The sequence below is a fragment of the Brassica oleracea genome, chromosome C7 (assembly GCF_000695525.1).
Source record: "Brassica oleracea var. oleracea cultivar TO1000 chromosome C7, BOL, whole genome shotgun sequence".
Classification (NCBI taxonomy): Eukaryota; Viridiplantae; Streptophyta; class Magnoliopsida; order Brassicales; family Brassicaceae; genus Brassica; species Brassica oleracea.
Window position 1 is genome coordinate 39,660,791 of NC_027754.1, and position 11,847 is coordinate 39,672,637.

The 11,847-nt window shown below is 37.7% G+C and overlaps 2 protein-coding genes across 2 annotated transcripts; both read right to left on the reverse strand.

Annotated features, from left to right (window-relative positions):
* Positions 1-2,256: 2,256 nt before the first annotated feature.
* LOC106302031 (aspartic proteinase nepenthesin-2-like) lies at positions 2,257-3,896 on the reverse strand. Its single transcript, XM_013738544.1, has one exon. It carries the CDS (start codon positions 3,805-3,807, stop codon positions 2,395-2,397), a length of 1,413 nt encoding a protein of 470 aa, XP_013593998.1. The 5' UTR covers positions 3,808-3,896; the 3' UTR covers positions 2,257-2,394.
* Positions 3,897-5,647: 1,751 nt separating this feature from the next.
* Positions 5,648-11,752, reverse strand: LOC106303271 (ABC transporter G family member 42-like). Its single transcript, XM_013739588.1, has 22 exons — positions 11,233-11,752; positions 10,990-11,113; positions 10,820-10,893; positions 10,656-10,740; positions 10,423-10,582; positions 10,273-10,349; positions 10,142-10,195; positions 9,944-10,034; positions 9,276-9,859; positions 9,027-9,190; positions 8,816-8,976; positions 8,633-8,736; positions 8,371-8,524; positions 8,118-8,284; positions 7,732-8,040; positions 7,360-7,650; positions 7,196-7,279; positions 6,997-7,130; positions 6,697-6,924; positions 6,450-6,621; positions 6,126-6,380; positions 5,648-6,048 (listed from the first exon to the last, which is right to left on the reverse strand). Exons 1-22 carry the CDS (start codon positions 11,508-11,510, stop codon positions 5,782-5,784), a joined length of 4,017 nt encoding a protein of 1,338 aa, XP_013595042.1. The 5' UTR covers positions 11,511-11,752; the 3' UTR covers positions 5,648-5,781.
* Positions 11,753-11,847: the final 95 nt, after the last annotated feature.

Genomic DNA, 11,847 nt, shown 5'->3' on the forward strand with positions numbered 1-11,847 from the left:
AGCCATTTAACACGTTTTTTTAATTAAAACGTCTGTTTACTGTTCTGTTAACGGAGTCTACTGTTCCGTTATTCATTCCGACGACGAAAAGACGGAGGCCAAGTCGAAGGTTTATTATGTTAGCATAAATAGGTTGAGGGTTTGAAGTGAGAGTTTTCGACCGTGGAGGTTTAAAGTGCTACCTTTTTACACCTTTGAGGTTAAAAATGCGATTTTCCCTATGCAAATATCCCCTTTATCCATAATAAAATGATGTTTTCAAATTTTCACATAAATCAAGAAATAACTAAATTTTGTACTTAAATATATTTATTTTCTTACTAAAACACCTTTTCTTAACTATGAGCCAATAGTATTCAGCAAATTTAAATATTTTCAAATAATCTTTAAAAGTAGTATTATTATTTTTATATTATTAACTAATAAAATTAAATAAAAAGCTACAAAATCAATCATTTAGAGACAAAAACTCAAAATTTAGTTTACCAAATAATTGTGCATCACTATATATGTACTTCTGTTCCTGTTATACATCTCCATTGATAGAAAATGGTTAAAATATGTTGTTATGAGTTTATCACATCTGTTGGAACACGATTTGTCACCAAATCCTTCCCGCTACAAGTTCTATGTCATTGATGTAGAACATGTTCGGTTTAGCATAAATGGTCTCACGATCGGACCATTTCGACTTCGAGAACTAAACCAATAAAAGGCAATCAAGATTTTAACTAAATCAAAATCATATCTCCACCGAATATATGTTCACTATCTTCACGCCCTAGAAATGAGGAGTTCGGTGTTGACTCACCCATCACGTGCAACAACATACCGAATGAAAGGGAAGTGAGCTTCACCTATAAAAGGACAAAAGCATCACTCTCATCGGGGGATCCGAACTCAGAGGCTGAAACTACAATCACATATTCTCACCAAATAAACATATCCATGAAGATACCAACACATGGCCTCGAGGGAGATAGCTCACATACGACGAATACAAGAGATCTTCTTAGATGAAGATAGCTCAACCGAGGTGTGACGGAGGAGACAACAATGACTTGAAACACATTCCTTCCACATCAGATCACGTCTAACAAGAGACAAGGGACATGATTCTCTACGTCCTGGGATCGACGGAGCAAGATGGATGAAGCCTTGTATTGAGACCACGAATACAACACGTCTCCGTAAAGACATCCCGAGGACGAGAGCTCGTGACTTAAGAGAACTCTCGCTCGACAAAAGAAACGACCATGAAGATTATAACCATTCCCATGATTATCAAATCATTATACTTCTATAGTGATTAAAGACGTCCTCCACCGTTTAGTTATTAAAGGAGAAGAAAAGCAGATGCGTTACTTTATGTATTCTTCACAAAGCAAATATATATTCATATTTGTTAATGCTAAGAATCTTATAGAAAATAGTAACAAACTTCGATCATGTCAATGACACGTGCTCTTCTTCAGATGATACGACCTAATGAGATCATATTAAGATAGATCGAGTTATTTGAATATATCATTTATACATAAACGACCTCTCATTCAAGAACCGACAAAGCCGACGTATCGTTCGAGATCGATGGAAACGACTTCCCGCTCGAGACCGATGAAAACGACATCTTTTTCGAGATGATGATAATCAAACTAGTAGGCAGCTCGATCCCGAGTTCAGTCACGATCTTTATCTCTCCTGATATCTTTATGATATTCGACCTACGAATATAATCCATTCTCGACAAATCGAACCCAATTGTATCGTTGTGTTCTGAGGATATTGTCATCCATGGAGTTTTTTCCTCCCTATTTTTACAAAGAACCACTATCAAATACTTAGTATGGGTTTTAGGATCCACAATATCTAGTACGAATCCTTTTATTTGAACCCTCGAAACTGAAAGAAAAAGGTTCCTTTTTATATATTTTACTTTTTTTATATATCTTACTTTTGGCACACATGGATATCTTTTTTATATGTTTGTTTCACATCAAAGACTTTATTAAAATAGTATTATAGTTAGTGGAATATATAATGGGCTGGTTTGGTTATTTTTTGCCGATGGACATCGACGTGGTATCAGTATCACTGTATTAGCATCCATCTTCTTTTGTTTTCGATAATGCACACAGCCTAAATGCTTCATATGTTAGTTTCCATCGTCCACAAGGACCACAACTTTAGCATCCAATTAATTACAAATCAAAATTTTAAATTTTATTTTTACTACTTTATATATTGGTTTGATTTGAAATTTATAATTTTCTTATATACAGTATTTCTCATAGTTTACTAACATTTAACAACTTTTATATATCTGGAAAAGAAATTAAATCATAAATTGGTTTAATTTTAAAAAGTCAAATTTCCAAATTCACCCCTGGAAACTCACGGGCTGCACTTCTTCCTCGCGAACCCAAACCTGTCATTCTCCAAATCATACTCCACGTGATAGTTCTGTTGCTGAAAGCTCCCGAGAATAATCGCCGGACCACTCCGACCGCCAGTGGAACTAACGGTGTTATCAGAAACCACCGTCAAACAAACGTTATCAACGCTTCCGACAAGCGTAAAGTAATTAGACAACGGCAACTCCATTTTCGCTCCACCTTTGAATACGAACGTTAACTCCGGCACCGTCACTGATCCCTTGCCGGAGATGTTAAAGCACGGCCCAAGTCCGGTGATCTTCTCCGACTCCTTTTCTCGGCTGTAATTCGACATCTGCGTCGCGAACTCCTCAGCAACGAGCTCGAAAACGGGCCGCTCCATGAAAGTGAACGTGGATCCGGAATCGACGATGGATCCTCCGTTTCCGTCGGGTCCCGGCGCTAAGAGCTTGTAGGGAATCTTCACGCGCTTGCTTCCGACGAAGATTCGCCGGAGACTGAGGTAGTAGTACTCAAGAAACGCAGCGTTGGCGGAGACCTTCGGGTTGTTTCGAAACGGCGTGTAGCTGAGACCCGGAGTTTTCGACTCGGTTTTATGACCCGACCCGGTATCCAGATCCAGATCGGTGCTCACGTTCGTGTCGTCGAATCTACGGGAGACCAAGCAATGCGAGAATCTCTTGAGGTTCATCTGCGAAGGAAGCGATTCGGGTCGTCGTCCAAACCCAGCGATACCAGCGGGTTGTCGGGTCGAGAGAATAGAGCATCCGATGACGAAATCGGGCACGGTTAGATCCGCGAAATTAAGCTTTTCGGATAGTAAAATCCCAGCAGTTGATCCTAATCCGTATCGGAGAATGTACGGTGGACAAGCGACGGTGCAGTTACGGGTACTCGGGTCGCATCCTCTGCATTTAACATTGGATCCGAATAGGAATCTGCATTTCGGATTCTGACACCCGATAACCCGCGACGAGGAAGAGTCCTTAGGGACAAATCTAATGGTCCGGGTCGGATCCAGACCCGGGAAATTGCATCCGGAGCAGAGATACCTTGAGGTGCAAGGGAACCAGACGAGGCTGCTTCCGGTGTCGAACACGAAAGGGATGGTTTGCGACGGCGTGCCGAAGCTGAGAGATACGGAATATCCGCCGTAGCTTTTAGGAGTAAGAGGGGATTTCACGGCGTCGGCGGAGGAGGCGGAGAGGGAATCTTCGTTGGGTTTGATGGAGGTGGGTTGTTTGAGCTGTTGGGCTCTGGCGATGGAGGAATCGGCGAGACGGCGGAGAGCGAGGTGAGCGTCGTTGTTGGGTGATTGGTCTGTGGAGTGGGAGAAAGGAGAGAGAGGTAATGTGACGGCGGAGACGACGGTGAGGAAGATAAGGAAGTAGAAGAGAGGAGGAGAAGCCATTTTTGTGTGTTTGTGTTGCTCTGTTTTGGCTTGGTGGCTTATGGGTTAAGTAAGAAGAAGGAGAACGAAGAAGACAAGAGTGGAAAGTGGAAAAGAAGAGCAACGAATGGGTGATAAAGTGGAGTATCATGTTCCATCTCTGCGACTTTCTTCTTCCTTTTATGAAAATAATAAAGAAAGAAAAATCTATTACAAATGTGCTTGTCGTTACAGAGGAAACTTACCCCTATAGGTGGAAATGTTTTCTTTTTGACGTCGACATGATGCGTGTAGAGATCGAGAGAAACCAGCCAATATGTTTTTTTTTATGAAAACATGATTTGAATCGAATTTATAATGCATTATACGAAATTATGGGTTGATAATGATTATACTATTTGATACACAACTACTGAAATCCATGTACTGATTTTTAAATACTCTTTTTTTTTTTTTTTTTTTTTTTTGCTTATGTAGTTTTTGCGTTTAAATTGATACGAATTTGAAGAGAGTAATTATGTACCTCGACGTTAGAAATCAATTGACCAAACAACGCATGTTGAGTATAATATGTGTGACAGTGTGAGTAATCAACTACTTTTATATTTTGTTGACCCTTATAAACTATGTGACTTAAAATTTTTAGAAGTGGCACAGTGATAAAACAATTCTAAGGGTTTTCCTTGCAAACAAGTCACCTAGAAGGCAGAACGATATTGGCGAAGAATCAATAGAATCAGTGATGACAATTATGAACTTGAAACAAGTGAATTGGCCATATAAGTAACCATGTCAAGCCAAGTAATATTTAGGTTTACAATATAACAAACATGTACCAACAAAACATATAATTATAGTCATCTGAAAGTGGATTTCTTCTTTTTGACTTCTTATTTCATTGTTAAAGTTGATTAATTACTAAGTATATATTTAAATTTGCGTAGGTAATGTTTTAGAGTGGTAGATAGTATATTTGTAAAATATTTCTCCTGTTTAAAATGGTAAATATACGTAAGAAATGCTTTAGAGTAAAGTAATATTTTTGGAAGATTTTTCCAATTTTGCTCTTTGTCGTTTGCCAAACTTCAAATATCAGTGTCAAGCCTCTTTGGTTACCGTTGGCTGGTGTAAATGTGAACACATGAAATGAGAAAGACTTTTGATGAAATTAGCCGTTTGGGTTTACAAAATTATAATGCAATCATGCAACTATTGCTAGTGTAGCCAAAACATTGTTTTTCTTTTCTTGGCAATTTTTTTCTGACGTCATACATTTAATTTAAATTTTGAAAGTGTAGAATAATATCAATTGCATAGGACAACAGTTAGTATTATTTTGAATCCTTTTACATTCTTTTGCCACAGCTTAACTTGCATAAATACGTCTGTAAGAGCTTTCCTAGTTAAACTCATTCCGATATGTTTTAATGTTTTTACACCTATTCTAATCAGGAGTTGTGTTGTTTCACCTAAAGGCTTGCCTTTGGAAACAACATTGCTCGTATTGGAGAAACCCTTCTCATAATCTTACTCACATAGTCTTCATGTTCCTCAACTCTACGTTATGTGGCCTTCTCTTCTGGCAAAAAGCTAAGGACATGTAAGTCTCTTCTCTCCATTTTGAAATATGATTGTGTACCATTACCAAAGGGTTCCAAAAACGTTTTGCTTACTAAATCTACTGAACCTGAGTTTTCTAAATGCCAATACACTCTTCTTCATACTGAACCTGTGAACTGCATTTGCCAACGGAAGCCTACTATAAATCATTGCTCTGTATATATGATTGTGCAGGCATTGAAGTTTCTCATACTCCATTCAAAGTTTTGAGTTCTTTTTTTTTCTTCATGTGAGTCACTTTTCTCTTTGAATGTTTACATACTGAGCCGTTGTTTTTTTTAAGGCACAACTATGACAGATTTAGAAAGCTTTAACTAATTTATTTTCTAAATTCCAAAACATTACTAAACCTACCAACGAAACATTTAGAGTAAATCACTTCTTTTGGAAATTGAGTTTACCGATGAAGAATGCGAAAAGAGAAGCCAAGAGAATGGGGAAGGCAATGAGAACGATAGCTACAAGAGCCAAAGAATCATATCTGAAACCAAAATAATCTTCCACGAAATCTGAAACCTTCTTCTTCTCTCCAAATGCTATTACCTCTTTCTCCATATCACCATACTGAGATGTGAGCAATCCATTCAAAACCCATGACGTAGGGCTCAAGTAATACATCCATATCCACCATTTCGGAATGCTCTGCATATCAATCAACAAAACTCTCATGCATTTGTATCTTTTTATCTTTCTATTGGTAAGAGGTGTGAGGTACTTACAGGTTTTGGAATGACATAACCGGCGAAGAGATTGACCATTGAGTAGAAACCCGAACGGAGAGTAAAAGCAACGTGAATGTTTGGGGTGATGACGACTAAAAGCATGCCAAAGTAGTTGTAAATGAGCAACGTGCAGAAGACTGCATAGAAGCTCCAGAACACTTTGTACACCGAGAAGTAATAGCCAACCATAGGATACAAGATTACCACACATAATATAGACTGGACTAATGAGTATGGAATCTCAACCAACACCTACAAAAGTTAAGGCTTCAGTTTATCTGTTACTCCCTGTATGGATTTGATTTGAGAAAATGTGTTGACCTGTGCAAGGGAGTACGCCCATGAGGTGTACATTTGAGCAAATCTTTCGCGGTAGAAGACATTTCTTTCGGTTGCAATGCAGAACAACACTGTTGAGCAATTGTTCATTCCAGTGAAAAGAACCACCGTGTACATTGAGCCCAATACATTGAAAAGATCTTGTTGAGTGTTTCTGCCAAAGAAGAAAGGTAAACACAAAGTTTGAGAGAAAACAAACTTAAAGAAAGTTGAGAGGGAAGAGAGTAACATTTTCTTAGCCTTTTGCCAGAACAAAACGCCACAGATCACAGAGGGAAAACACATGAAGAGGATGCGAGTGAGATTGTAGGAAGGGTTTCTCCAATAAGAGAGTTGTTGTTTCCATAGGCATGCCTTGAACTGTTCCCAACCGGTTTGAGCATATCGCGTCGAGGAGGTTAGTTCTTGTGTTTCTGAAGATGTACCTCTCATTTGCAATATTACTATGTTGTTCTCCCTAATAAACAAAAAAAAAACAAAGATAAGCAAGTTTCAAACAAAACAACAACCCAAGTGTTTATAGACTTACTTAAACAAAGAAGATTCCTTGTAGATTTGAGCCAAATCAACACCAAGTTTGTCTTCTGATGATCTAGAAGTAATGTCTAGTAACCAAGTTGCTGGATTAGTGTTCTCTTTCATTTCCGGAACTCCAGGAATTCTCTGTAGTTAAAAATACTGTTGTAAATAATGAAAAAACAGTTTTAGTATATCTTGTGGAAACTTACCATAAAGTATTCAATAACATTGCTTGAATGTTGTCCAAGAGGTCCATGATAGATAATCCTTCCTCCATTTTTCATCAAAACCAGCTACAGTTGAATGTCACATAATGTACTCTTAGAAAAGAGACTTTTAAAATGGGGATGTGTGCTATTTTCACTATTGTTACCTCATCAAATGCTTCAAAGATATCAGTTCCCGGTTGGTGAATGGTGCAAACAACAGTTCTGCCAGTCTCTGTGATGTTCTTCACAGCTCTCATCACAATCGCAGCAGCTCTTGCATCTAATCCTGTGGTTGGTTCATCCATGAATATGATTGAAGGATTGGCAACCAGCTCCACAGCTATAGTTAGTCTCTTGCGTTGTTCTGTTGTTAAACCGCTAACTCCAGGAAGTCCTACTAGGGAATCTTTAATGTCCTCCAGCTCTATCGTCTCAAGAACTTCCCTGACTATTGCCTATAAGAAAAATCAAGAAAATTCTCAGACAAGTGAGAGCTAAAAGGATATAATAATTTTTGTTTTCAAATAATGGCTTACCCTCTTTGTTTCAGAGTTGATGGTAGAAGGAAGTCGAAGCCAAGCAGAGTATTCCAAGGACTCCTCTATGGTTAAATTAGGAGAGTGAATATCAAACTGCTCACAGTAACCTGAAACCCTTGCAAATGTTTCTTGAACCTTACGGTAACCACCTACTTGGATCTCTCCTTCAATGTCACCGCGTGTTTTCCTTCCAGAAAGAACATCCATCAGAGTCGTTTTACCAGCACCACTCACACCCATTAGAGCAGTGAGAACACCAGGCTTGAATGCGCCTGTAACGTTAGAGAGAAGCTGCACCTTCTTGTCCTTTAGCATAAATAAAAAGTTTAAACTCTTGTCTTTTGTTAAAAGGGTTCAAAGAAGTTCGTAGATACTCAGTTTACCTGAGGAGTTTGGACGAAATAACAGACGTCTTGAAATGTGAAAGTTAGGGGTTTGAAAGGTAATGCATTTTTGGACTGGGAAGCAATTTTAGAACTAGACTTATTATGGCTTCCAGAACTTTGAGTGTTATCATCACCAGACACAATCGCACGAGACCTATTTGAAGCTGAAATTTAAGGAAGATCAGTCCTCATATGCGTATACTAACTTCTATCACTCATATATTATATAAAGGATGTTTTGTGAACTTACTCTTTAGAAATGTCAAAGCCAGTACAAATACAATATTGAAGAAGAATGCGAAGCCAATTAAAGCACCAAATACACTCCAGTAAGATTGATCACCAAAGTTCAGACCTCGAGCATCAAGAACTTCTTCCCCTAACGTTCTGTTTCCAGATGTTGTCTAATGGTAACAAAGAGATGATACAAATCAATAATGAGATGATAAGGATATATAATGATCTAAAAATTAGTTAGAAAAATGTGAAAGTTTTCTAAAGAATTGGTTTACCTGACTCCACCGTGTCGAGAAAAATTCATTTGTGGTTAGACCAATCTCAGCATATGACAACGGAGACAACCAGAAACCCCACTGAAGCCAAGCAGGCATGGACGCTGAAACATAACAGAACAAGCTACAATGAATCCTCCAAAAATTTATTATGAAACTTGTGTCCCAAGTAACAAGACTTACGTTTCCGAAGGACGAATCCTCCAAATAATGAGAGAAGCACTACAGAGACTGTTCCAACTGTTGTGGCAAGAACGAAATCTCGAAATGTGGCAGCTATAGCACGGAACATTGATATACATGAAAGGTGTAAAGCAAAGAAGATCAAGAACTGGCGAAAAAACCTGAAGAAAATAAAATTGAATTAGGTTGCTGATGGACTTCCAGAACTAACACTGAAAGCCTTGAGATTGTTAGTGTTAGTTCTGGAAGTCCATCAGCAAGCATTTTAAAGATTGAAAAGAACAAAGAACCCATAAGATAATTAGCATGCACTAGATCTCTTTTAGACCCAGTCCTTAGATAAACGGTCATTGTAATAGATCCAATGCAAATCAACTGCATTAAAAGGGTAAAAAAGGTTTAAGCATGTAATGGTTAAAACAAGTATAGATTTTCTGGTAAAAAAAATACAAGAACTTACGAGTCCAGACTTGAATACATAAACAAAAGAGTTTCTTTTCATCAGAAGGAACTCTCTCCTTGAGCAAGCTTTTAGCATCTCCCAGTTACTAAGTGAGTATTTACTTGAGCATAAAGCATCTTTCTGAGCCTGAGACTTGTCATGTGTCTTGGAGAGTTCCTCTTGTTGTTGTAACCCAAGCTCAGACTTTTTGAACCTCTCAATAAATGAGTCAATGGAGACATAACAATATGGTTTGTCTATGTGACACCAATACTGTTCTTGATCTTTCCTTGAGATAACCTCCTGAAGAAATTCAGCAACAGATTTTCTTGTTGGACATTTAAATCCACAATCCTCAAAGAATCTACAAATATAATCCCTTGGGCCAATGTAGATTATCTTTCCTTCTCCCATAAGAATCACATCGTCGAAAAGCTCAAACGTTTCTGGTGCAGGCTGAAGCAGTGAAACCACTATGGTTCCTTCAGACAGAAGTGCATAATGTCGGAGACAAGATACAATCTGGAACGTTGTTGAGCTGTCCAAACCATTGGATATTTCATCCATGAACAGAGTTTTGATTGGACCTACGATTGTCTCACCTGCAGTAGATAACAGATACATACCAAATATGAAGTTTGTCTTGAAAGACATTAGAACCAATGTGCATGTGAATGCTTAAGTACCTGTAGTTAATCTTCTCTTTTGACCACCAGATATTCCTGGTCTTGAAGTATCTCCAACGCGTGTATCTGCACAGAGACTGAGTCCTAGGATCTGATAATAATAATAAAACAGATGCATAAATAACTTCTGATAGTGTTTCAAAAAAAAATACATAAAAATTAATAACTTCTGATAAGAAGAGAATGAAAGTACCATACCTTTAGGATATAATCAGTTTGCAGATTAGTTTTTGAACCTTCAATAGAAGCTGCCTGTCATGATATAGAGTTTTTATTACTTGTAATTAGAATTCATATTATATTCATATGTATGCATCATAGTTTTGTACCTTCATGTATGCATCTATATCAGGATCCGGAACTATTCCTTTGAGTTTCTCCCTTCTACTAATCTCTTTCATAGTTTCTGTTAAGGTCACAAAAAATTAATGCGACAAGAACTCAACAAAAAGAAATATTTGGATAATTGTTTTGCTCACCTAAACGGTTTCCTGTGCCTTGAAAACATCCTGAAAAATCGAGTGTCTCTCTCACAGTAATATCTGGAATGTGTAGATCATTTTGACTTACATAATTTGATGTTTTTTCAGGAACAAACTCTGATAATAAGTGACCGTTGTAACTAACGTTTCCTGTAGTCTGTAATGTGGAAGGAACTCATATGATTTGTGAACAAAACATTGTTTCAGTGTTTGAATTAACAAAAAAAAACCTTCAAAGAATGGTCGAGTCTTCCAGCTAGTGCGAGTAGCAGAGTGGTTTTACCACAACTAGGAGGACCAAGCAACAAAGTCATTCTGCAAACAAAACCAAAACGTTTCTGTCTTTGTAAAGAAAGCAAAAAATTAATGAGGAAGTGTTGTTGCAAGAATCTACCTCTTAGGCCTTACGATACCACTGACGCCATTCAAGATGCTTATGTTTTTTTCTTTCTTTAAACACATGACTCTCTGTCACAAACATCACCATTATGCATATAATTAATTACAAGAAGTCCAAGATTAAGATGTTAACGTGGAAACTTAAAAGGATATAGTCTCACTTACAGATATTCTGCTTGCAATAGCATTCCAAAGAGTTGGGATTGGCTTTCCATAAACTACCTCACACTCTGCTTCCACAAAAAGATCACTGAACCTCACTTCAATCGTCGGTAACTCAAGACTAACCCTACAAAATATACATGAGATTAATATAGAGAGCAATAATATTTACATTTTCTAACATATAAACATGAAACAAGGAACAGAACCATAATAAAAAACATAGTCTTGAACCTTGAAACTTACTCATCGATTCTGTTTTTGATTTTCTGCAATAACCTGAGGTTATCATCCTCAACATGTCTAATGAGCTCATCAATAAAGAGATGTCTATCAAGATCTTCAAGTTTAGAAACATCCATGACTCGTCTCTCGTTTCTCCTTCCTTGTTTATCTCTGCTCCAGAACAGAGCAGTAGTGATCCTTTCAAACGTTGGTAATCTCTCAATAGCAGCCCACTGAGAGCGAACCTCCTCATCACCAACATTACCATTTTCATCTCCAGCTATTTGAGGCTTTGTCATTATTGGAAAAAAAAATATTCCCAAAAATATTCTACGTTACAGAAGAAGTTATATAGAGAAATGATCACAACCCAAGTGGGGGCTTCACGATATGGGCAGAAGTTAGAGGTCTTAATGCGAAGTCCCACGAGCATGGATCAACTCTGAACAAAACAAGAAAATAAATGAATAAAAAGAAATTGGGTGAGCGTTGAAAAAAATATTAAAAAATGGTGCAGTGTTTGGAGAGATTCTCTATGATTTGGAGAAAAGATTCAATGATTGCGGCTGGAATCAACGAGGTTCTTACTTCTTACAGTTGGAAGTAAGTACCTATTTTGTGTAGTTCTTGTCTGCT